This window comes from Propithecus coquereli, unplaced genomic scaffold (assembly GCF_000956105.1).
Source record: "Propithecus coquereli isolate 6110/MARCELLA unplaced genomic scaffold, Pcoq_1.0 Scaffold95, whole genome shotgun sequence".
In the NCBI taxonomy this organism is placed as follows: domain Eukaryota; kingdom Metazoa; phylum Chordata; class Mammalia; order Primates; family Indriidae; genus Propithecus; species Propithecus coquereli.
The window spans coordinates 805234-831598 of NW_012155840.1; the positions used below are offsets into that span (position 1 = coordinate 805234).

The following is a 26365-nucleotide window of genomic DNA, read 5'->3' on the forward strand; positions in this document are numbered from 1 at the left end:
TGATGTTGTCCAAAGTTCCTCTAATTGTAACTATGGACACCATATGTGCAGTTAGACACGATAAAAACCAATTTTAAGTTGTAATTCTTGAACAATATAACAGAGCTTTCCCCCAGTAAAAAGAACAAAAAAACTACGCCTGCTTCTTTATTTGTGCACCGAGACTTCTTATTTATTCACTTTAATTCTGCATTTACACAAAAATGCTGTAATAAAATATCTGTACACTACTTCTGTTACAAATATAGATAATATTTAAAGTGACTTTATATATTCTAATGTAGGAGTTTCACGCTCTAAAATGGGAATGAACACATGATAATTCCTCACCAGTTGTCTCAATAAACAGCTCCATCTGTTTCCTTTAGTCTTAAACTATTGTATTATAAGATGTTAATATAAGGCAATGAAATGAAGTTATGTTAATCCCCTTAATTTTTTTATCAATTTACTAGTGGCATACAACCAAAATAATTACTAACACATTGCTTTTTTCTGTCAGTAAGATTAATACTAATTGAAAACCAATTGCACAGCACACTAACACAGTTTTAGTGTTGCATCAGTTGTTAAAATCAGCACTAAAAGATTCTGGGATCGTTCTATGTTTCTCCAAGGTTAGCACGGTTGCTTTCTAGAAACACCACAATCAACATGGGGTAGCATCACCATTTCTCCTATAGCAACATGAAACTATTTTATAACAAGTCAAAAAATGAAAGGGAATATTGAGATGTACACTAAGTATGATTTCTTTACAAACTTTGAGGACAGTGCTTCTTATATTTCCTATTTACTCAATCATAGAAATGAATTTTAGCAGGAAAAATATATGTGCATATTAGAGATGGGGAGATGTAATTTTTTTACAATATTATATTCAAAATTTTAAAATACTCAGAATATTTTTTAAGATTTTTAATAGAAAAAATTCTTTTTTCTTTTTTAGCTTGGGGTGGAGAAAGGAGTTAGATCGCCAAATTTAGGCATTTTTATAAAACTGTGAGATTTTCTTCTTTATCTTATATTTTCATTTTTCACCTTCATTTACTGAAGACATTTCTCTCTGATTAGTTTCAGAATTATATTTCTTTCTACTAACCAGCTTAGCACATAATAATTTTCGCCCGTGTGACTACAAAACGTTAGATATCTTCACAAAGAAAAACCAGATTTACCTATGCAAATATCCCTTCTCTTTGAGTTTGAGTTCACAAAATGCAAGGGGCAAGGAAAAATGATGTCAGGTTGTCAGCAAGAAAACCATTTTCACCTGAGAAAAACAAACTTAAATGTTATTTTCACCCTATAGTTTTGAAGACTACCAATGAACACAGCACAAGAAAGGTTATCCACAAGTCCAGTTCTATTTACTTTACAGCAGTTAAGAGAGAGAAGGGTTGATCTGGCTCAATTCCGGCAGCTGACTCAGGAGAGAACCATCAAAGTGACAGCGCCTTTTGTCCGCTTAAGGATGGCAACAGCTTCTTCATGGGTTACCCCTTCTAGACTCTGCCCATTGACAGCAATGATCTGGTCACCCCTTTTTAGACGCCCATCTTCTGAGGCTGCTCCCTGCAATTATAAAGTAGACTTGTTTACTGCTCAAAAAATGCTGCCTCAAAGCTACCTCACAGAAAAGATCTAAACAAGAATGTGAATTGCTCTGCATGCGCACACACATTGCTCCCGGTGCTCCATGGGTGCTCTACAGCCATTAAGCAATGATGAACATACACAAAGGAGGTTTTTCTCCTAAATGGTTTTAGCACTGAGATTCCAATTTGAGAGAGAATTCAGCAGTCAATAGATTAGTTGGATGGTTTTTTGGCTGTTCAGCACAGCAGTTGGTGGGAACTCAAATTAATAAAGAGTATTTGGGAATTTGCCTAGTAGGATTCATTTAATAGAATCCAAAATTTTCTATTCTATTGTAAAGAAGCCCTACAGAAGGAAGACAAAGGATTACGTAGGAACAAAAGCAGTTGTACAAGACAAGGACAGGAGGACTACAAAACTCAAAGGTTTGTAGAAGCATAAAGCCCACCTCAGGTTGAGGAGGACAAGATAAAGCACAAGTCCTGAATCTAAAACCCACTCTAATTCTAACACTTTCTGTGGTTTTGAAAAGGCTGCTCAAGCTGTCTTGATTTGAACTTCCCAAGGGTAGATGGATTCTTCATATTCCTTATGGGCCCTAAATGATTAAGATTAAACACAGACATTGTTGTTCGAAAAAGAACCCCATTTTAAGGCATGCTTATAGAAGACAATTATGCAATTAAATATAAAATTAAAGATATGGAAAAGTTAATGAGGAATCTATAAGGATGAAATTCTTAAAATATGTTCTAACTAGCATGCCTTAAATAAATTGTTCCCATGATGAGGAAAAGGACTGTATGACTCTTCTATTCACTGGCAAATGCTGTTTGTATTTTTGGACATACCAATAGCTTAAAAAAATCTCATAAATTAAGCCTATAACTAGTTGTAAGTATAGCACTTTAAATCGGTTAAAAAAAAATTTTTTTCCAAAATAATAGAATGAAATGTCCACAAATTAAAGGGTTATCTCACTAATCTAAAGCCCCTACATCAAACCCAGGTTTGATGTAACTTTTGTTCCTTTACACTGTAAAATTTTGAGTTTCTGGATTTTCTTTTATAGGAAATTTTATCCAATTCTGTAGCTCCTGAAAAAATGTCTTAATACCATATTAATAATTATATGGGTTTAAATTATTTTAATAGCTTTACCAATATTACAATATCTTTATACTTATTCTAAATATTCTTAAGATAGAACAGGTTACTATATGATTACAACTATATTCAAATGGCTTTTTTTTTAAATCAAATCCCTTGATTGCAAATAGCTGATTTATTATAGATGACAGGGCTGCTGGATACTCTTCAAGTTTTTTAGTAGTTACTTTTCTATTTTATCAATGAAACTAAACGTGTAAAATAAATGCTTATAATTTGCATGTGTATTTTATGTACTTTTCTGTATCTATTTTACATTTCACAACAAAAAACAAACAGAAATGCCAGTGTCCTACAGCATACATATATAAAATGTCCAAGTTTCAAAAGACAACATTTGCAATTTGTTTTCAAAGAAAAAAAAACAAGCTTTTGTAACCAAAGTTCATTAATATTTTTATGTGTATTGTCAAGAGTTTCCATGGAGTTTCAATTTGAGCCTATTTTTCTTTAAACCTAACTATGCCTCAAATTGTACAAAAATATTTAATGACCTGTTCCTGTAGGGAGTTTTGAAAGAAAATGATCAACTGTTAACCATTTGGCATTACCTCAGGCCATAAACTAATAAGCCAGATGCTGACCACTATTAATGAATGTTTAGGGGGAAAGAAGGTGGTTAAAATTTGCAAGCTTACCTTTGCAAACACTGTTTTAACATAAATGGGTAAGTCTCCATGAGGGCTGCCATATCCTCCTACTATACTGAAGCCTAAGCCATCTGGTCCTCGGTCTAGCGTAATAGACTTACATTGAGGAGGTCTATAGCAAAGGAAAGAAAAAAAGCAGTTATGAATTTTTACAAAATATTAATATATATCTTTGTGAATGTGTAAGATATGTATTATCTGACATACACCTAGAGTTAGCATAATTCTCTACATTACTTACGGTGAGTATAATATGGGTATTTTTGGGATGCTTAAATTGTCAGTGCATGCTGTGCTCCGTATTTTAAATTTACATAATCTAATGAAATCCTACTTAACACCCTAATTCTATTACTCATTTACAGTTTCCTTAGACTAACATATTCATGGCATGCTCTCATTACACAGAGAAGCTCATTCTTTTTCTAGTTTATTTAAAGTGAGAGGGCTAAAGTTGAAGGGACTATAACGGAATGAGTTGTAGACATCAGTACTCCCAAGCTCAGAGAGAAAAATCGATTACAAGCAATGTAAAAGCTGCATCATATTATTTAAAAATTCTAACATGCCTCTTCTCTTCTCCTGTCTCTATTTTTCAATGCTATTGTATTCAAGTGTTGTTACCTAATACTGTCAATTTTTTTCAGTCTAAAGTCTATCTCTTGCTTTATCTTTGATTAGCTAAATCCATGCCATAATTATTTAACAGCTTACAAGCACTTGATTTTTGCATTTCAGACCTCATATCTCCTATTATTTCACCTCTTTGTGTGTGCTAGGAACGTGGGACAAAAAATGCAACTGTCAGGAAGGTTTGATTCATAGGTGACAAATGACATACCAACTATAATATATGAGCTCACCCTAAATCATCCTGAAATATACTGCTTGATGTCAGCCCGGTAAAAGAAAGACTAGAACTGGCAGGCTCCTGCTGATGACCTGTGACCACACTCACATCTCCTCCAGCAACCACCTGCATGGAGCAGAAGTATAAAGAGAAAAAACATGTGTTCATGTGGCTAGGGAGACACCAGTAATTTTTCTTCAAAAAGAACATTTGGATTAAAATGTGCATTTTACTGTCCATTTAGTCATTTCTCTTAACATAAAATACTACCAAAAAGAAAGAAATTTTATAAGGTCCAGAGGCCTCTTAAATGATCCTGACAGTAAAAATATTCTAATTCAATTCTACAAAGTTCTTTGATGCTTCTAAAAACATAGTCTCACATATAATCATTTTTAAAAGATCTTTAGAATACAAGCCACTCACATCAATTAAAATTCTAGTAATTAATAATTTACTGCTAAAGCCCTATATTTTTCCCCCTTAGATACAAAGTATGAAATAATAAATGCATCAGGATAAAATGTTATAGAATGTGTTTCATATGTACTTTCTTGGAGCTTATAATTTGATCATTTATGTTCAAGAGAAATATTAAATAAAATATTAGCAGAAGATTTAATCATTTTTACTGCTTTAACATTGAAGCTCGTGTGTCCTCAAGCTGCCTATATTCTGAATAGTGCTTGGGATAGAAATCTTACCTGCATTTCAATGGAGCCAGATGCGTTTTTTAGTAGGTTAACTGCTTGAGTGTGGGTCATCCCCTCAGTGGATGTGCCACAGATAGTGACAATCCTATCTCCAACCTGCAAGGGAGAGAAAGAAATGGCCATCTGCTAAAGCAATCACAGAGACTGGGACTTTGAGATCCGAGCAATCACTTCATTCTCTACCTTCCACATCACATATATACTGGTACCAGTCACTGAAATATAACTAAGGAGACCATCAATTCCAAAAATTCCAAGAAGCAGCAACCTCAAAATGAAGCAGGACCTAACAGTTGAGTTCTATAGTCTCTAGGGCAGGGGGAAGGGAGAAGGAGAAAGTCACTCTTCCCTTTTCTTCATTTCTCCTGGGTAAGACATAACTTCCTATTAAAGAAATAAAATATCACTATTGTTTAGAAACTAGAATTCTTCTGGACATTATTGATATAATCATTATATGTGACTATAAGTCAGAAGTTGAAAAAGTAAGGCCCACAGGCCAAGTGTGGCCCACTGTCTGTTTTGGTTAATAACGTTTGGTTGGAAGACAGCCATGCATATTTGGCTGCTTTCATAGGGCAGAGTTCAGTAGCCTCAACAGAGACTCATATGTCCCACAAAGCCTAAAATATTCACTACCTGTTTTTACAGAAAAGTTTGCTGACCCCTGTGCTATATGTACAATCCGTTTTTAAGTGTCAGCCATAAATTTAGATATCAAAGGAGGCTGAATCATTCTAAATTTACAGACTATTTAAACTAAGATGTGGTTATGTTCTGAGACTCTGTTTGTGGCATGAGGGCACGGTGATTTTACATTAGAGAGACTGAGTTGTTTTAATGGAATATTCACATGATTTTAGAGCGAAATGGATAGCATAAATTCCATCGTAGTGCTCTACATTTGGATGATCTTTCAACTTTGAAGCGAGTTTTGTATAGTTTTACATTATAAGTCATCTTTACATTAAACTTCTGCAAAATGTGTAATCCAATGCAAATAAATAATACTTTTCACTTTAATAAAGTTAGATCACCATTTAAACCAATAAAATACATAAGGACAAAGTTTCACTTCATACTGGTGTTCTGAAAATACTTTGTTGTCTTTTAACTTGTTTCACAGCGTTTCAAACATGTAAAAAGAAATATATTAAGAAATAACTATGTATCTTCCATTTTCATTTAACTGCAAATTTGTATTCAACAGCATCATTTTATCCTTTCTTTTAATATTCTTTATCTTTTATTCAAAGCAACCCCTGCTGTGGCTGAATTAGCTGATTTAAAAGCAGATACAGACATTAAAACTGCCCTGGAACAGGTGGCCAAATTCAAAGGGTTAATAAGAAAACTTTTGCTACACTTGCCGGGACTACTAAGGCTGTTAGTAAAACTTACTCGGAGTTTTTGAGTCCGAGCTGCAACTCCATTTGGGTGCATCATGGCAATAAATATTGGAACGTCACCGAGTGGGCTGCCCACTCCTCCAGCAATGCTGATTCCCAGTGAGTCGGTAAGCCCCTGCCATGGAACAGATATCAATTTTGGTCAAAGTGATACTTTTAATTGACCTTTTGTTTATTCTTTGGCACAATGTTCTATAGCCAACTCTGATCTTCTAGGTGTGAGGGTGGAAAACTGCATTACTTTATTTGACACAGGTCCTTAGTGTGGCTTAGGAAAATAAACATCTGTTTGGGAAGTAAAGGAAATCAAGACATGCTAAATGGAAATCATGTTGTGGGACTGATGAAAAGCAGGGAAACTCATGCAAAGACCACAATTTTTGGAATCAGACAGACCTGTTTTCAAAGCTAGGAAGTCACACTTACAAATGCTGGGACCTAGAACAAGTCTGCTCCTCTCAATAAATAACTACATCTTCATTTACAAAATGGAGACAACAGTGCCTTTCCAGAGAGCTGCAGTGAATATTAAATGGCATACTGATGACATGACATGTCTGTGAGAGTGCTCAGCACACAGGGAAGGCTCAATAAATCGCAACTGCTGTTATTCCCTCTCTCATGCATGGCTGCCAGAGGAATCTGCTTCACAAGAACTATGAAGTGTCTGTAGAAGGGAAGGGCTTGTCTATCAGTATGAGAAGTGAGAGGCATGGTACCATTTTGTGTGGAGTCAGGTTGATGCCACTCTCGGCAATACAGAATATGCAAACGATTTTTCAAACGAAGTATTATGGTCAGGAAATTCAGCAAAGATTGCATGTGTTATTTTCACTACATATGATATGCATTTTTTTCAGATGGGTAACAGTAAGATGGTTAACAGGAAAATACATACAAAGACGCTTCTGAAGACACCAGAGTTTATGTTTTTTTCTTTCCCCTAAGTTACCTTTTTTATTTCAACTGTTCTTAATCCTTGTATTTCAGATGCCACTATTAAGGGAAAAAAGATAAAATATGGTTATTAAGCACCTTTTATATTCATTAAAGTTTTAGTCATTACATGGTAGTTGGATGGGACTAAATGCGATACCCTCATTTTTTGTTTTTTTTGAAAGGAGGTGGTCATGCTCAAAGTTGTTAGTACACATGATTAGATTTGTCTCACATAGGAATTCTTTATTTCTCCAGCTGGAAAAATGCACATACCATCCCATTTCTTCCTTCTCAGTTTAAGCACTGATTATATAACTGTAAAATTCACTTTGCATGAGTCAAGGGAAGAATGTGCTTTGGATAGAAAGACACATGTGCATGGCTGAGAAGAATAAAGTCATGCAAGCATAAAAAAAATTCATGGACTTAAGTGCCTAAATTTCTAGAATATTAGTCACACTGCAAACAGAGACTGCCATATGGTTAGTTTCTTCAATTTGAAAACCTCTCAACCATTGCATCAAGCCAAAAAATCGTCTGCATCATGATTTCATATAATTAAAACACAGGAGCATCTTATCAATTTTCTTGAATTTGTATAATCTTCACAGAAAAAGAAGGCTTCACTCAATGATATCTTCTGATTTATTAGTGTTACATTAAACAGAGAAAGGAATGAAATCAAATATACCAATCTGCTTAGTAAGAAAAAATTACAGGATCCTGATTATAATGCTTGGTATATCTTGTAGGGCAAATATCAAATGGGAAAAGTTGGCATAGGCACAGCTTCATGTAGTTCAAATTTTTTATCAATACACATTTTTGCACCATTATTAGGATATGGGATGATGTCAGGAGGAGGAGAGCTCAGAAGTAAACAAGAAAAATAAATCAGTGTTGACGGCCAAAATTCAAACCAGTAAATCATGCTTAAAATACTGAACCAATCTTACGTGCATTCTTCTTTGAGCTACTTTCCAGTGACTCAGATGTACTGGATCCAGAAAGTGGAAAAGTGAAAGATGACAGGCTGCCTTCACTCACCTACAAATATATAACAATTATTTCAGAAAGTTTTGGAATCAATAAATACTCCCTAGATACCACTTATTTCAGAATTCAATTGTTTTAGTGCATCTAGAGATAAATACCTGTTAAGCAACAGTGGTATTTGATAATTTGAAGGACAATTTAAACATAGTTTCTACTTATTTTTTTTCTTTTTAAGAAAGAATTTGCCTAGTGATATGAATAAATTGAAGCTAAGAGGGTAGATGAAACTGATTCCAACTTACCTAAAATTTTAGTGGATTTTCATAATCTCATTGGAGTTAATCCTCTCTAAATTTAAACAACTGATGTTGAATGAAGACTAAGACTTTTTAAAAAACCTGCAGAATTAGGATCAGTCAATAGGAAACTAATGGTAGTAATTAAGGAAGTTAGTAAGGGGTCTTTAAGGATAGATTGATGAAAATGGGCTTCTGTCATCAGAAGACAAGATTGAGGAGAGGGGCTTGCCAAGAAATTTTAACTATTTAACGTCATATTTTCATACATGGTGTTGAGCACCTACAGTTCACCTATATGAGATTTTTCATTTGAATATTAATTGACGTTTGTTATAAAATACTTTAAAATATGTTATCTTGGTAGGCTTTACATATAGCAAGTAGTTAACTTTGAGATTATGAAAAAAGAATCATATCATAAAAGAAGAATGCTTGAAATCAAGTTCCTTAGAATGACTTACAAGCTACTCAAGAGCTACCTGGCTTACCTGCCCACTCTCATTTCTTGTTCTTCCCTGTTTCAAACTTCAGTCACTATACCACGCTGCTGGAGGGCCAGACCTTGTATGTGACCCTGGAGAGACCCCCCGAGTCAGGGCCATCTGTGAGTCCTCTTGGCATGTGGATTATATTACCCTGATGTTCCACGGCTACTCACCTGGCTGCTTTGAGAAGGCCTCCTCTCTGAATGGAACGGACTGGCTTTGATTCTTCCGACTTCCAAGGTTACTGTGCCTAGGGAACACTGGGGGAGTGGTTGTTTTGTGAAAATGTTTAAATAAAATGCTACAATCATCTTTAGGAATACATTTTACTCTTCAAGATAGAGTTTTTGAAAGGCATCTTCCTTTTGAGATTTCTATAGGCAAGGATACCTCTAATGATTTATGAAAAATGACTTTTTAAAACATTAAAACTAATAAAAATAATAAGCAGCAGCAGCAACACCAAGTGTCTGTCTTATTACCTCATGATTTATATGAAGACTTTTTATAGCAAGGCAAAAGAAATTGAGAATTTAGGAATTACTTCATGAAACACACTGATTGAGACAGGCCAAATTAGCTGAATAACTCTGGGTTTAAAAAACAAAAACAACAATAAAACCACTATCACAACTTGTTTCTGCCCTCAACAGAAGAGGTATTCAGATAATTGGGTAACTTCTCTATTGCCATACTGTACCTAAATAGACTTACCATTCAAAACTTAAATAAATATAAGCACAAAACATGCACTGTAGCCAATTTTCTATAGCTCTTTACAAATAAACCATGGGCATGCAAGCAATGTTGGCAGTCTAATATGGAAGTAGCACAAGGAGATGTTTGAGATTACTAGTTAAAATCCAGACTACGTGATTTGACTGTGTGACCATAACAGATACCTAAACTTGATGTCTTTGATTCTGCATTTTTGAGACGTAGAGTGTTACAGGTTGTTGTGATAAGTAAGTAATCCATGTTCAATGCTTATGACAATGTCTAGCATGAATAGTGTTAACCTAAATATTGAGCATTGATATTATTATGCTGTTTCTGATGGGGGTAGCAAGGGATATGTTACTGTTGAACATGTTGATCATGAATCAAACTTTGAAAGGTAAAAACCTTACCTGTAATATTAATAAGTTGGCTTTTTTTTGTTTGTTTAATTTGGGGTGTTTTTGGTCCAAAACTTAACAGATTCTTCTTGAATCTATTTTACTTTCAGTTTATATAACTGCCCAGATTAATTACATTAATTATTCACTAAGTAATGTTATAACTCTTTGATCTACCTATAACACATCTTTGTCAAGGGTTTTCATTATTATAAAAATTTGTAAGTAAATTTTTCTATTATAAAAGCAATTCATGTCCACTTAAAAAATTTTGGAAATAAAATGGAAAAAGGAGGGGAAAATAAGCCATAATTACAACAATTACTTCATAATTATTGTTAAAGAAACTTATAGAATTTTATTTTACTTAGTTGTATCTATGCTGCAAATACAATTTTCTGTCTTATAATCTCTGCTGATTACATTTGTTTCCCCTTATCTTTGGGCAATATGTTCCAAGAACTCCTGTAGATGCCTAAAACCATGGATACTACTAAACTCCATATATACACCATGTTTTTCCTATACATACTTATGTATGATAAAGTTTAATTTATAAATTGGGCACAGTAAGAGATTAACTAATAGAACTGTAACAATATACTGTAATAAAAGTTATGTGGATGTGATCCTTTCTCTCAAAATATCTTACTGTACTATACTGCAGGTAACTGAAACCACAGAAAGTGAAACTGCAGACAAGCGGGAACTACTGTATATTGCTTTTTCATGTTAAAATAGTTGTCGTGAACATCATTTTAAACAGATGAATTTTTGCCATGAATCTTTGGTATATATCCAAAGTTTATACAGTTTTTGTAAACCATGTTGCCTTCAATTTTCCTATTATTACAAAGAACACTTCAATGAACTTTTTATGCATGCAGTTTTTTGTTTATTGAGGATTATTTATTCAAGATATTTAGATAAAGAAATAACTAAGCCAAACAACAACAAGTAGCATCAGTAGTAACCAACCTATAAGTTTTACAAATATTTAAGGTTCTCATCATGTACCATCAAACTGGATTTTTAGATGACTGATTTAACTGGTTTTAAAATCATTTATGTTGTTTTCTGGATGCTTCCTTCTCTCTCTTGCTAAGATATATCCATCTTACAGAGCTAACAATTGTTTTCAATGTATCTCCAAAAGGAAGCTATTCTTCCTTAAAGAATTCTAATTATTTTATGTTTTGAAGATTGGTTAGTGAAGAAATAAGTTTTAATGTGTGCTTTATTAACGGAATTTATGTACACATTCACATACCAGATCCTATCCAAACCACAGAAGTTAATAACAAGAGCATCACTAGAAAATTTCTCCACAAACCCCAGCCGCTGAGAGGCCCCCACCAGTCCATTAACCCTGTGGCGGCTCTACTGCTCTGCGCCCCAACATGCAGGCTCATGTTAACATGAACACATAACACGGGTACTGATGATGACGGTTTTCTAGTCAATGCTCAATTATCTCTCTTCAGGTCATAAAATACATGTTAGGTAAAAACAAAATAAAAAAAAAAAAGAGAGAGATAAGCACTGCCTTATTTAAAGGAATGCAAATTCCCTCCAGAAGCCGAAATATTTCTTGACAGGGAATATGCCTACAGTCCCAAGAACTGTATTAAGGCACTATTCTATACTTAACAATTCGTTTTTAAAATGAGACTGGTTCTGCCTTTCCAGTCAGAAAATGATCCTTCACAAAGAGTTTTCTTTGGAGGAAATTTACTTCATAATGTAAAATGTACTTGAGCTCAGAATGATAGTAGGGATGGAGGCCTTATAATTGTTGGAGTAATCCCCAGTTTAGGTACTGCCAAATTAATCTGCATTAAATTACTCTTACTGCAAGAGCATGACCCATCCAATTGTGATTTTAATCCTCAACTTTAAATAGTTCAATAGTTTTGAGTCCCAATAGGATTTGGACCAAACATTCCCTTCTATGGGTCATAAAGGGCAAAATCTTCCTGCCACATTCTTCATCTTTGGGAAAATATAAAGATGTCCAATCTGGTGTGCCCGGAAAGGAGTTAAGGAAGGGGCCAGGTAAGGAAAGGCCAGAAAGCATGACCTCCAGAGGTGCTGTGGGCACCCTTCTTGCCACCTGTGATCACCCCCCATTGAGCAGTTCTGCCAAGTCACTTTTTAAGAAGCATTCATGCCAGAAATGAGAATCTTCACTTAAGCCAGAGGTAATACAAATAAGCTCAGAAATAAATATGAGGGAATAAAGATTGAGACTTTTGATTTCTCCTTTGTGGTCTGAATTTTTTTTAAGAAAAATACTCAATAGTCAATACATAATATTCACTTTAAAGATAAAATATTTACTAATATTACAGATATTCAGTTCATAATTCTTACTAATACTAAATAATTTTATAATATAATAAACAGTTGATCACAAATTTACTATTTAGAAATTTGTCAATGAAACATGGTATCTTACTTAAGTTTTATTTGAGATGACACTTCAAATAAAGAGAAGACAACATTAATTTGACTATGGTAGTCCAATGTTAAATTCTCTTTCTTCCATACTATTACCCAAAAGTATCTTTGTCGTTTGATTTTTACCTTTAGCAAAGCAGCAACAGCTTCCTGGGTGGCATTACGGACATCTTCTCCATTCACCATTAATATCTGGTCTCCCTGCGTAAGTCTTCCATCAGCATCTGCAATTCCTCCTTTGACGATGTCTGACACAAACACTCCTGTATCATTTCTGCACAAATTTTGAATTTCAACATTATTATTTTTTCCTCAATTGCAATAGAATGCTTATGTAATGGAAAGCTAACTTTTTAACCAAAAAATTCACTGCTATATTTATGACTTTAAAAGTTTTATTGTTTGGAGCAACACTGGGGCAACATTATTAGAATTAGATTTTTTGTTAAATAATAGCTTATGTATTATAGTACTTCACTGATTAAAATACTCTACCATAAGCACATTTGTTCTTCATCAATTATATACTGTGAGTAGAATTGGGTACTATTCTCATTTTATGGGTCACACAGCCAGTAAGTGGCAAAAGTAAGACTTTGGGGTCAAGCTTTGGATGTTAAATCTGTAGTTCTTTCCACACCCATAATGAAGCCTTGAATGGATACTGATCCATGCCTGTATAAATATGTTGCTATCATCATCATCATCATTAACCTTATTGAAAACAAATAACATATGTGTATCTTAAACTAAAACCATTCATTAACTCAAAACCTAAGTATCCTTGCTGTGATGTCTTTTATTTTAAATTATTACAGATCTAACTTTCATACACAAGATAGATTTATGAAAAGTGGGAAAACTCTATTCTTATTCCAATCCTTTCATGAAACAATAAAAATAAAACAACAAAAAAACCTTATTGTTCAGATCCAAAGATAACTGTAAATAGAAATATACAGTAAAAGCTGAATTATATCACTTGTTTTTGCCAAGGTCATGACCTCAAACAAAGCATTCCACCAACTGATCCTCTGCTTTCCCATCTTTAGAATAAGGGTGTTGGATTTGACGGTCTTTGTACACTCTTCCCAAGGCAAACAGTTTAGGATTCATTAATGGAGGCTTTTATAGTGACCTGGTGACCCCACATGTTGTGGTTGCCTGGCACCCAAAATGAATTTTAAGTGTATATTATTTCACAAGAATTAGACTCCTGATACTGTAGTCCAAAAGGAAGGTCTAATTTTTCATACATATTCCCACTGAGATTCAAATAATATGTTACATTCTTTCTGTGCCTTAAAAAAAAAAAAAAGAAGCCTTTAACTGTCTCTGAAAAAACAACTACTGTTAATGTCCCTTTATTACCATGCAGAACCAGGTGTGCATCATGCTGATTTGGGCATTCTGAAAAATGCCTATTTTCAAAGAAGGATATTCTGACATAAAGATCACAGTTTCATAGATTTTTGACTCATTGGAAAAAATAAGTTGCTTTGAAACTGTAGACATCTGAGCCCCAAGAATGGCAATATTAATTTAGGGCCACTGCAGATGACAGAATCACTTTTAAATGAATGCTGAGATCATTTGTTTAACTGTCTGGTATATTCTAAGGATCAGATCCAGATGAGCTTACAATAATAAAAGGAAGAAAGATTTATGGAACTTACTGGATTACATATATGTTAATATAACTTATATATAAATTTACTAATATTACTCATATATATATATATTTTTTAAATGTATTTACAGGTAAATATTTAAATACATTGGGTATTTAAATTTATGTGTGCTCTAAGCTGCCACCATGGCCCCTGGCTTTATGCTTTAGGTCCCCGTTGATGTCATGCTCTTGTTTATGCTGGTCCTTCTCCCTAGAATATCCTCCACGCCTCTTTAATACCCCAGTTATCATTTATCACTATTAGCCTCAGCTCAGGCACCTCTTTTCTTAGAAGTTTTCTATAACCCACTTATCTTAGATAGGGTCACTTGGTGCCTTTCCCTTTTGCTTACATGGCTCCCCCACAATGCATCTGTCACTCATCAAGAGTCCTTTGTTATAAGAATATATTTAATTCTCATTCACTAGACAGTGAGTTATTTGAGGTCAGGAACCATGTCTTATTTAACTTTGTTCCCCAGAACCTAATGTATTTCCTGATACACAACAGGTACTCAAAAAAATACAAAATGACTTTGTGTTGAGTACCATCAAAATCCCCCCACATAGTAATTTTAAAAGTCCAAAACCAATGTCTTTTTATGGTTCTTTAATGATTGGGCTAACAACAGCTACTTGTAGAACATCAGCCATTGATTAAGATTCTACTACTGCTATCATTCTTTAAAAGAATTTAAGTTCCATCATTTCCAAAAGAGGATTGGGTTTGTCCTCAGTCATACCTTTTACCAACAATACTTAATCCCAGGCCTTTTCCTGGCTTCTTCTGCAGCTCAATAGTGAGGGTGTCACACACTTCCTCCTCTTTGTATGGCGCCTCATCTCTGTAGAGCGTCAGGCGCACTCTCTGTGGTGTCTGTCTCAGGACATTTATGGCTTCATCATGTGTGGCCTTTCTCAAGTCAATTCCATTCACCTGTACAGAAAAGGGACACTGACTGTCAGGAACCAGGCGAGTTAAGTAAATTAAAGAAAGGATGGGAGGAGGAAGAGGGAGGGGAAAGAAAGAAAGAAGCAAAGAAAGAAACACATTCTTTCCAATAGCCTTTTCTCCATTAATTTTGAAGGTCAAAAACAGGCATTCTGTACCTCTAAAATCTGATCTCCAGCCCAGAGTCTTCCATCTTTACATGCTGCTCCTTCTTCATAAACTTCATGGATAATGATGGCACCCTAGGGGCCCAAACAAAATATATGCATACTTATTCCATTCTCTAGGAATGGTAAGCAGAAATGGAGTCCAAACGCGCCATACTTTCATAGATAGAAATAATGGGTATACACTCACTGGATCTACATGCAAACCACATACCATAATTCAAGGAGAAGTATAACATCACAATTTTTGCTAAAAGGCTCAAAGAAGCTTATACTTTTTTTTCTAATGATAGGGAAGAGTAAAGAAAAAAATATAAAGTATATAAATCATACATACATAATATATAGAGATACATTTGACCTTTCCTATCCACAAATGAAATGATTTTTAAAGTATTCTTGACATTTAGAAAATTTTGTCTACAAAGTATCCAATTTTTCAGACTACTCTTAATTATGGGTATAACCCAACCTGGAAATCATTAGAAAGGAAAGTGAAATATAGCAAGGACTGGTGAACTGACAGAAACATTTTGAAACCTAAAGGTCACAATCATAGTGTAACAGAATCTTACTGAGTCAGTATTGGCTTACTCAAAGCAAAAATCCTGGTACCCTTTTGAATATGTGTCCTATAAAATTAAACTAACAATGAATGATACATTTTTCTCAACCTTTACATTTCATTTATAGAACTGACAGCAATCTCCCTACAGTGGGCTCTCAGGCCTGGCTGAAGGGTGTCCTGTGCAGCAGAAGCACTTCTGGGTGATGCTCACCAGCAGCGTATCTGATCCCCCAACGATGCTCAGGCCCAGCCCCGTTCGCCCTTTGGAAATCTCAATGGTTGTTTCGCAGCCGGGGATAATGGGGCAGGTTGCAGGATCAGAAGCAAAGATTGCTGGTGTTGACGATCTGCTTGTACCTAAAAATAAGTTAAAAATGAAATGAAATACAAATAAAAATTGATTAGAAGTCAAACTCACCACACTGGTTGCTTTTGAGGGATGGAGCAGGGAAACAGGCCCAGGGCTGGGGAAAAAGGAGACCTCCAATTTACCTTAATCTTTTAATTATCTTATTATTTTTTTTAACTTTAATTTTTTAATTTTTTTTTATTTCAGCATATTATGGGGGTACAAATGTTTAGGTTATATATAATGCCTTTTTTTTTAAAAAAAAAAGTAACCATCTATTATCAATTATCGTATTGTATAGAGTACTATGAAGTCTGAAAAAGGCATTTACGAAACAAAAGTGAAGAAATGGAAACTACTACAAATAAGCTGAAAATGCAATTAAAGCCTGCAGTCTGAACTAGAACAAACAACAACATACATTGCCTTTGCCTCACCTGAGTCAGAGCTTCAAGTGTGTCCATCCCCCAGGTGGTGCACACCGTACCCATTATGTGTGTATATACCCATCCCCTCCTCCCCCTCCCATCTGCCCGACACCTGATGAATGTTATTACTATATGTGCACTTAAGTGTTGATCAGTTAAGACCAATTTGATGGTGAGTACATGTAGTGCTTGTTTTTCTAATCTTGTGATACTTTACTTAGTAGAATGGGCTCCAGCTCTATCTAGGATAATATAAGAGGTACTAGATCACCATTGTTTTTTGTGGCTGAATAGAACGCCATGGTATACATATACCACATTTTATTTATCCCCTCTTGTATTGATGGGCACTTGGGTTGTTTCCTGCAAACTAATTATCTTATATTTAAGAGTATCAAACAAATACAATTAAATCATCATCATTAATTTAGGGTAAAAATTATCTGTCTAATTATTTTCTACACTATTCTGTATTTTTTGAATTGCTAGATATATAATGAATAGGATATGAAGAAAGGAGAATAGAGTTGAATTGAACCTCTACTTTCACTTTGATATTCTATGTTTCACTGAGGCCAAACATACTTCTTATGAAATAAAGATTTATAAAACTCAGAACAGAGATACGTGACCAAGACCTAGAAGCACATTCAGGCAAGTCCACGAAACACAAAGCACATCGATCATTGTGGTCATGGTGCCTGCTTTTCAGAGATTTTTATGTTACGTTTTCCTTTTCTTCTTACCCTAGAGCATCTCTTCTTATGTAATCAATTCGGAGCAGGTACATACCATTTGCAGTTTTTCTGCTTGGGTCTCACTTGATGTTTTATAAATTCAGATATCAAATCCTGGTACATACTCAGAATTGAATAGATTAGATCATGAGAAAACAAGGAGAATATAATTCACACCTTCTTTTATGATGGTCTTCATATCATATCATATGTTTTATGATACAACAAAGAGCATACAGCAAATAGCATGTTTGGGGAAAGCTAGGACATTTGGTAGAGTAGCGTATGTTTTAGATAAGACGTTCGTTTTTTAGGAAATCAAAACCAGACTATTTTCTTGCTCTTGAAATGGTAAGAACAGGTGTAAGATATTTTATTTTATGTTTTCATTTAGCATTTCATGTTTTTATAGACAATGCTATTTAGGGATCAGCATAAAAATAAAAAATGAGAAAATTTCCATAAAATCTTAACACTTAAGTAAATTATCCAGTCTTCTAAATAAAGGATTACTTTCAGAGATGTATTACTTTAACACATTTTTGTCCAGTATATTACAAATGTTTTAAACTAGTGTTTCCTTAAAAACCTGACAAAAGATCAGTTTGGAGACCAAAAGAAATTCCGCAACCCACCCTCCAGATGCAGAAAATGCCAACGTGTTTAAGTAATTTTTTATAAATCGTGATGCTGAAGAGCTTGAAATTTATTGTTTCATCACACCCCAGTGTAATTTTTCTCAGAAAGTAACTTCAAGGAATAATGTGCTTCCATATACCAGGCTGGCAGCATGATGATGCACTAACGTGTCATCCCACAGTCCATAAACATCCATTTCATCTATTTTGACAGGGTCTACTACCACATCGAAAGCAAAAAATTCAGCTCTACTATGTATACCATGGTAATGACTAGCATTTTTAAGAGTTTCTTGTAGTGGCAGGCAGTGTTGATCCTACCTGTGAAATAGGATCACTGTATATCCATTCTACAGATAAGAAAACTGGGGCTGAGAGAAGTTAAATTACTTTCCCAGTATAAACAAAGAATCTACTACAAAATGATATTTCTAATTCATTGGTTAGGTATCTAGAATAACAGGTATCCTCAGCAAAGTATTCTTGGAGAGCAGGGAGAATCAATCACTCCCGCATGTGAGAAGAGAAAAGCTGAGGCCTGGAGTGGGTGGGCGGGTGTCCTAAGACCCCATGGCTGGTTAATGCACAGAACGCAGACTGCCTGCCTACCAGGCCGGTACTCTTCTTCAGGAGCCCCACTCGTTATACCATCCTCTCACCAAAGGGCTCCCTGACTGCAACCTTCCAACAGTGAGCCACACGCAGGCCTCCCTCGCAGAGGCCCTCCTCAAGGGTGCCACACGTGCAGGACTCTCAGGAGCCCAGCCCTTACTTCGGATGGTTTCTGGTTCCGGGGAGCCAGACTGTGGGACCACTGGAGACTGGGAGCTGTTCTTCTTCTCTCCATTGACTGCACCAGCTGCTGAAGGAACAGTCTGGGAATCTTGATTCTCAGCACGAACGGTAAGTTTTACTGTTGTCTTTGCTGTCTTCAGAAGGCTAATAAACTGGCAGGTGTCGGTTTGGAAGGGAAACAAAATTCAAACGCCAATTAGTAGACTTATACCAGTAAGTCACCATCATTGCTGGAAGCTAATTCTATCTATGGTTGAGAGAAGAGACAGAGGCAAATGATTTCCTTGTTAGGACTTAAGGGGTGCAGAAAAAAAATGGCTCTAGTTTCTTTCTAGCTTGCCCAAATACCTGACAGAGGTTAGTTTAACTTCTACATTAAGTCTAGTTTTGACCAGATTCTTCCTTATGTAAGCATGAGGCTTTCAACTTTTTATATCTCCAATTCATTTTGTCCATTTTTCTGGATTTCTACAACCTTAGAAGATATATGGGGTATTTTACCCACTTCCTGATTCTACAGAGAATCTGAAGCAGCTTACACAAACACTTTTAATAAAACAGAAACACATATGTTAAAAGCAGAAAAAGAAAACTATGCAACAGAAAAATCAAGGCAAATGGAAAGTTCAAACAGATTTATGGGTTAAAAGATCCAACTTACACCATTGGTAAAACTGAATTTTTAAAAAATGGTTTTAAGTTTCTTGCTGGCCAATGTAGAAATGGAAACAGTTATGTGGTTCTCCCTCACTACGAGGAAGAAAAAGAATACCACATCTCAGGGAAACAAAGCTTTTTTTTTGGCACTTACATATGAAAGTCCTCAAGTGAGACTCCAAGTAAGTGTTATGATCTCTTTTGAGGAGAGAAAACCCAGGTACAAGAACTGTTTAACCCTAATAAAAGTTATACATTTAACAGTTGAATCTTAAAATCTGTTCATAATGCAGTATACACAGTGGATATTTATGGGAGCAAACATTCATAAAAAAGAACTCCTTTGGTGGTAACACTAAGTCGTTGTTAAGGAGTCTCAAGTTTTCCCAAGGGAAAACAGAAATGATATTTATCAAAAATGCCCAGTGATTACTGAATAATTTTCCACGCAACAGAAAGTAGCTTAATATCACCTTGACTGGAAAATAGAAATTGAAGAGCTGAATAACCTCTTCTTTTCTTTAAGAATAAGTCTAATATCACTACATAGCCCTAATTCCCTATGACCACACACACAAATACTTTAGCCATGCCCAAGGATGGGTTTATATTACTATTTACTTTATTTTGAAAAAGTACCTTTTCAACAGGATAGCCAACAACAATTTCATCATCTATAGCCAAGATCTGATCTCCAACTTTGAGCCGTCCATCCTAAATGGAAACATGTAAGATTTCAAGTGATTTTCCAGAGGTAACTCCCTCCTCCACCACTTTATAACAGTGAGAAAGGTAAAAACTTCACCTTAGCTGCTGCACCATGCTCTGTTAAACTCTTTATGATGACTCCACTGAGTGTATCTTCTTCACTGATAGCAATGCCCAAACCCCCCTGATCCTAGAAAAATAAAAACAAGACCACTTAGAAGACTTGAAAAGATTAGTTTTATCTAAAGGGATACACCCAAGGGCTAGAAAAGCAATTAAAAGTCTTCTAATGTTTACTATTAGAAATCTATGTTTTTTCAGCAAACTTCCAAATTTTTCTAATGAGAATAAGTTCTCCTCCATCAAACATTCCAGTGTTTTCACTCCTCCCATATGTCTGACATCTTTAGTGACATTTATAAAATATCCAGATAGCAAAAATGCATATAATAATTCAATCAAAACATTCAGCACATGCAAATTTGGTCTTATGTAACTGGCTGACTGAATAAGTCATTCAAAAACAACCCAAGAATCCTCCTGCCTCCTCTCTTTCTGGCCTGTAGCTTAGAATTAACAAGCAGGTCTGGCCCCTTCATTCTTTTCTGCCACCCTTCTTCCTGTAGCAGGCAGACTTGCAATTACTGTTGCATGCAATGTCCTTTCTGGGGCTGAACACTCAAGAGTTGTTTCTCCAGAGAATAGCATTTTGATTTGCTGCACAGTGAAAACGCCTTGTAGCCCCAAGACATACAATGAAAACCTGCCAAGGCTGGGGAGCTACACCTACTTTGTCTATATTTTCCACATTTTCTTTTATCAAAACCAAATGTTCAGTAATATTGGACTTTACCTACCTTTCTTTAATATTTATTTTAATAAAATTAAAATAGAGTTTTGAACATTTTCATTCTGGCCAGAGCTAGTAATCTTTTTCATTATAGTTTTTGTCCGTGGAAAAGTTACAAAAACAAAAAAAGAACAAAGGGAATCTTGTCATAGTTTCTCTAAAATATACATACAAGAGCCAAACTTGCCACCAGAGACATTTATGGTCATGACTATGACATCAAGGTTAGGTTTCACCATCCTTTTAAAGATTATCAACATTGTAGCTTTTCCAAGGTAGTTTATTAATGCCTGATGAGTTTTAGACTGTCACCAAGTATCTCTCTAACACCTCTCTCTTTCCAGGCAATCATTCATATGTATCAGCCAGAGAAAACTGGATCTTTAGAGTGAGCAGAACTGAGTTTACCTTCTACCTAGCTGTAGAAATTTGAATATGTCACTTAACATCTATAAAACTCAATTTTCTTACCTAAAATATCTAAATTTTCTTATCTGAAAAAATAGAAGAAGAATAATCATATTTGTCATATAACAATCAGGAAAGTAGCACCTTATTGGTACAGTGGCATTTGCTAATTATTTACCTAACACCTCCACCCCTTTGTAAAAACTGGGAGATTTCCACTAGAATATCCATCCCCACCTCCCTAACAAGTCTTTCTGCCTGCCTCTTCCCCAGCCTCTCTCCCCCACCCTCACACTCTCTCTCCCACTTCCCTCTTCCTTCACATTTCAGGAGGTGGCTTTAAAATATGAGCAGAAATTCTTTGACACTGCTCCCTTCAGGAAGGGAAGCCTAACAGTAAGGGCTAGACTTAGTGACTTGATTCTAACAAATAGAATAAAGCATAAGCAGTAGTGTATAACTTCATAGCTATACAGTCTCCTTGCTGTTTCTCTTGGATCATTCACCCTGCAGGAAGCCAGCTGCCATTGTCATGAGGACACTCAGGCAGCCCCAAGAAGAGAAAATAAGGCTCCTTGCCAATAGCCACTTAAGTAAATAATCTTGGAAGTAATATCTAGCCCCAGTCAAATCTTTAGATGACTGCAGCCCTAACGGGCAGTGTGTAGGCAACTGCACAAGAGATTCTAAGCCAGACCACCCAGCTAAACTGAGCCCACATTCCTGACCCACAGCAACTATGAGACAATAAATGCCTGTTGTTTTAAGTTGCTAAGTTTTGTGGTAATTTGTTTTGTAGCAAAAGATAAGTAGCTCCAAGAATGGGGTTTGAACAACTTAAGTCAATTCTACAATTCTATTCTCATGGCCTGAGTTCCTGGCTCAAGAGTAGGCATGTGATCTGAACTGATTCAATTAGGATGGATTCTGGAACTTTTGCTCAGAACATATGAATAGCCCTTCTTTCCCCATCCCCCCAGCTATATGTAAAAGAAGTAGCACATGGCCCCAACTATAGGTGGCAGCCATTCTCAAACAATGGAGAAGATCACTTGAGATGACACAGTGTCACAGACAGAGGGAAATAACTGGCTCTTGATGACAATATTGAATTTCAGAATCAACTGCCCTTGAAGGTTGCTGACTTGAGTCCATAAATCCCTCTTCTTTGATTAAGCCTGATGGAGTTAGGGTTTTTTTTGTTATTTTCAACAGGAAGAGCCCTAAAAGGAACAATAAGGTATACGTCTGCATGTATAATATGCCCCAAACCCACTTGGAATACTACAAAAATAAATAAGTATATACACATCTATAATTTACTGATATCAGAAGAGCAGGATGATATATAAGAAAGGATAACAAGGTGTGACTTTACAGTTTCTTAGCCAACTGCTCAACTTTCCACTTACTTCTGCCAACTATATATAGTCCTTAGCAGGAAAAGATCTGAGAGACATTATTCTGGGCTAGTTAAAATAGTACCATATAGGGAATGTAAAAGAAATTAAGGAAATATATTTTTGGAGGAAGAGCTGTATAATTAAACAGCTAGAAAAGGGTAAACAAGAATTAAAAGTGGGATTAAACTAAACAAACTATTATTATTAGGAGAACTATTTGAAGGTGGAACATTCCCTAAAATTCAAAAGCAAAAAAGCTCTTAATTGTATTTGAAGGCTTTCACCATATAAAACTGTATGGATATGAAAGAGATCTTTGACAATCATAGAAGGTTGTTACCTGTTTTGATGTATAGGTACATACATCAAAGTTTGTTCCTGGGGCAAAGTGTGCTAAAAATATATCTTTAATCAAAAATATTTTCTGATAAATGGAATTAACCTTTTGGGTAGCTAGAGTTTAGATTATATACATAAGAAGTTTCTGTTTATACTTCTACTTTCCCATTTTAAAAATGTAAAAGATTAAAAAGAAAAAAGATAATGGACTTGTCAAGAGAGTTTCTAAGGAGTCAAAACAGAACTAGAAATGACCTGCTACTAGAGCTCCCATTTTGAGACAATCTAAAAATTATTCTCTCTTCCAGACTCTCCTGATCTCAACATCTTTTCCCTCATGCATGCATTGCATGTAAGCGTTCATTCATTCTGCCATTCCAGATACTTACTCAACATGAACTATGTATAACCACACTAAGATAGTGGGAGAGAAAGTGTAAGAGTTTCTTTTCTCAACCTGTGTGCGTTTTAGATGTATAGAAAAGATACTCACACGAAAGTTAATAGGAGAAATGCTCTTGGGCCAAACATAGTTAAGTGACACATAAATGAAGACATTAATAGTAACATTATATAGGCCAGAATATTGAAAGGATATTTCAAAATAAATGAGGTGAGATTTAAGCTGGGTCTTTAGTATATGTAAGATTTGGATAAGCTAAAAGCAAGCAGAAAGACCATCCGAATGATACAAGCAAAGGCAAGGAGGGATAAATTCTCAAAACATTCCCTACGGGCTTTTGATTCAAGTAAGTTTGACTGAAGTAGAGGAATCTATAGGGGTTTTAAAAAGGTAGATGAAGCCCAAATGCAAGCCGAAACAAGCAATGGGAAATGGGACCTGGAGGTAAAAGACCAGGATTTAAGTTCTAGCTCTACCATTTGGAGTCATAGGAACAGGTAAAAATGAGAAAAATAATAGCAATCTCACATGATTGCTAAGAAGTAAATGACATAATAAACAATGTAGTATTACCATTAAATTATTTTTTAAAATAATCATAATTTTAAAAAAATACAGGATAGTATAAATGACAAAGGATTTCAGATGAGGCATGAGTGTTAGAGTCTGGCTAATTCTCCCATCTTTGTTTAATTGAGTTTTATTCCCAGATTGATCTAATAATGGAGTTAAGAGTATAGAGGCTTATTGGGATATGTCACTTAACATCATTTTTAGCAATGGCTTCCTCAAGGGATGTTTTCAAAGACACATTCTACGCAGAACTCAGAAACTCACGGCTAAAAGTATTAATGTAAATAACTATAATAACTTGTACTGTGGTAAGTGCTTTATAGAAATTCTTAATCCTTATAATAGTATCTCTAATATAAAGGTATTATTTTCCCCATCTTATAGATGAGGAAAGTGAGGCCCAGAGAAGTTAAATGGTGTAGGAAAGCAGCCTTTACATGGCACGAGTGAGGCCATCTTGAAGTGAAATGGCCATGGTGACTGGATATTTGACTCCTGCATACCAAGGAATTCTGTAGCCAGGTCTTTAAACAATGCCGGTAACATACATAACTCTTCATAAAGATGTTTATCCAACCTTCCCAGTGGTCATGAGGCTCAGCAAGAAAGTCTGAGATGTGATCAGCTGCACATGTCTTTACCCTAAAACTTGCTATATAAAGGATATTTTCTAGAGGGTAGATGTGGGGATCCACTGTCTGATGGCCACCCATGGTATCACTTCCATATATAAGTCCCTATTAAATATTTCCTTCTGAGAAACTGAATTTGTCTGCCTCTTTCTCTGGCATCTCAGCTCCCTTGGCTGTTAGGGGTAGGTTTGCATATAGCTATTATGGCGGAACAAATGGCTTGTCTATAGCTCAGAGAAGTTAAGTGACTCTAAAAGCCCACACTTAAAATCATTAAAATCATGGTTAATTGCCTCTTCTGTCTAGCTGACTTTAAAATGAATGTTTCCCTTACTCACATTGGCTTTCATCAATAAATACATTCCAGTTACCTGATCTTCAGATTTGATTGAAATCTACATATAAATGGAAGCTTTTGGTGGGTAATACATTGAGGCTCTCCAAGTATTAGATTCCTGATAGCAACTTATTTAGAAAGGGCAGTGTACGTAATGGACATCCATTGAATCAATCAAAACGGAGGCTAAAAGCAGAGACCAGCTTTCATATTATAGAAAGAAGGAACTTTGCTCATTAGCTATCCAATCCCAACAATAACCCTCTGATATAGGCAGCCCCATTTATAGAAGAAGAAAGTAAGGATCAGTAGGATTAAGTCATTTATGGGGGATCACTCAGGATGTGAGAAGGGATTCTGGGAGACAGAACAGGCTTATGTCCATCCCACTGCTAACTTCCAGGCCAAAGAACTTGAATGTATCTGTTTGACAATGAAGGTCCTTGAAAGGTTCTGAGTAGAGGATTAAGACAATATGAACATCCATCAAGCACCTTAATCAGGTTGCTTAATGCAGGAAGAGAAAGCATCAGAGAAAACCAGTGGCAAGAAGCAGACAACTTTGCCAGCTTGTTCTTTCCTGCTTATGATAACATAATACAAAGCAATACTTATATATGTATGCTAGGTACTGGATGCTATACATATGTATATTTAATTATCACAATATATACTTAATTCTCACTACAACTCTAAGAGGGAAGTACAATTATTATGCCTATTTTGGAGAGGGGAAACTAGGTACAGATTAAGAAACATGGCCAAGGTCACAGTCTCACAGTCGGTAAGTGGCAAATCTAGGTCTCTGACCCATGTCTTTAAGTCTGTGTTCTCAACCACTACAGTATTCTGCTCCTTAGTCATCTAACAAGTTCAATTTACCAACATTTTATGGGCACTCATTATATCCTAGGATGTACTAAGCCTTAGGTGAATAAATCAGAATCAACACTATAAAAGAATATATGCAAAACAATTATCTTATTTTGGATTTTTCTAAAGATAAGCATTAACTAAGATTTTTTTTAAAAAAGTACTCATTATAAAGTATTTATACATTT

At 35.3% G+C, this 26365-nt stretch overlaps 1 protein-coding gene across 1 annotated transcript in view; it reads right to left on the reverse strand.

Moving 5' to 3' along the window:
• Positions 1 to 1022: 1022 nt before the first annotated feature.
• MPDZ (multiple PDZ domain protein) overlaps positions 1023 to 26365 on the reverse strand; it is a 179965-nt gene continuing 154622 nt past the window's right edge. Inside the window, exons 33-47 of the mRNA XM_012665003.1 lie at positions 20457 to 20549; positions 20291 to 20365; positions 18972 to 19146; positions 16259 to 16404; positions 15471 to 15554; positions 15104 to 15297; positions 12815 to 12962; positions 9284 to 9370; positions 8287 to 8377; positions 7344 to 7387; positions 6384 to 6506; positions 4974 to 5078; positions 4283 to 4395; positions 3408 to 3531; positions 1023 to 1575 (exon numbers count right to left, since the gene is read on the reverse strand). Of these exons, the coding sequence (XP_012520457.1) occupies positions 1429 to 1575; positions 3408 to 3531; positions 4283 to 4395; positions 4974 to 5078; positions 6384 to 6506; positions 7344 to 7387; positions 8287 to 8377; positions 9284 to 9370; positions 12815 to 12962; positions 15104 to 15297; positions 15471 to 15554; positions 16259 to 16404; positions 18972 to 19146; positions 20291 to 20365; positions 20457 to 20549 (1749 nt within the window). The 3' untranslated portion in view covers positions 1023 to 1428. The remainder of the gene's footprint in view (positions 1576 to 3407; positions 3532 to 4282; positions 4396 to 4973; positions 5079 to 6383; positions 6507 to 7343; positions 7388 to 8286; positions 8378 to 9283; positions 9371 to 12814; positions 12963 to 15103; positions 15298 to 15470; positions 15555 to 16258; positions 16405 to 18971; positions 19147 to 20290; positions 20366 to 20456; positions 20550 to 26365) is intronic.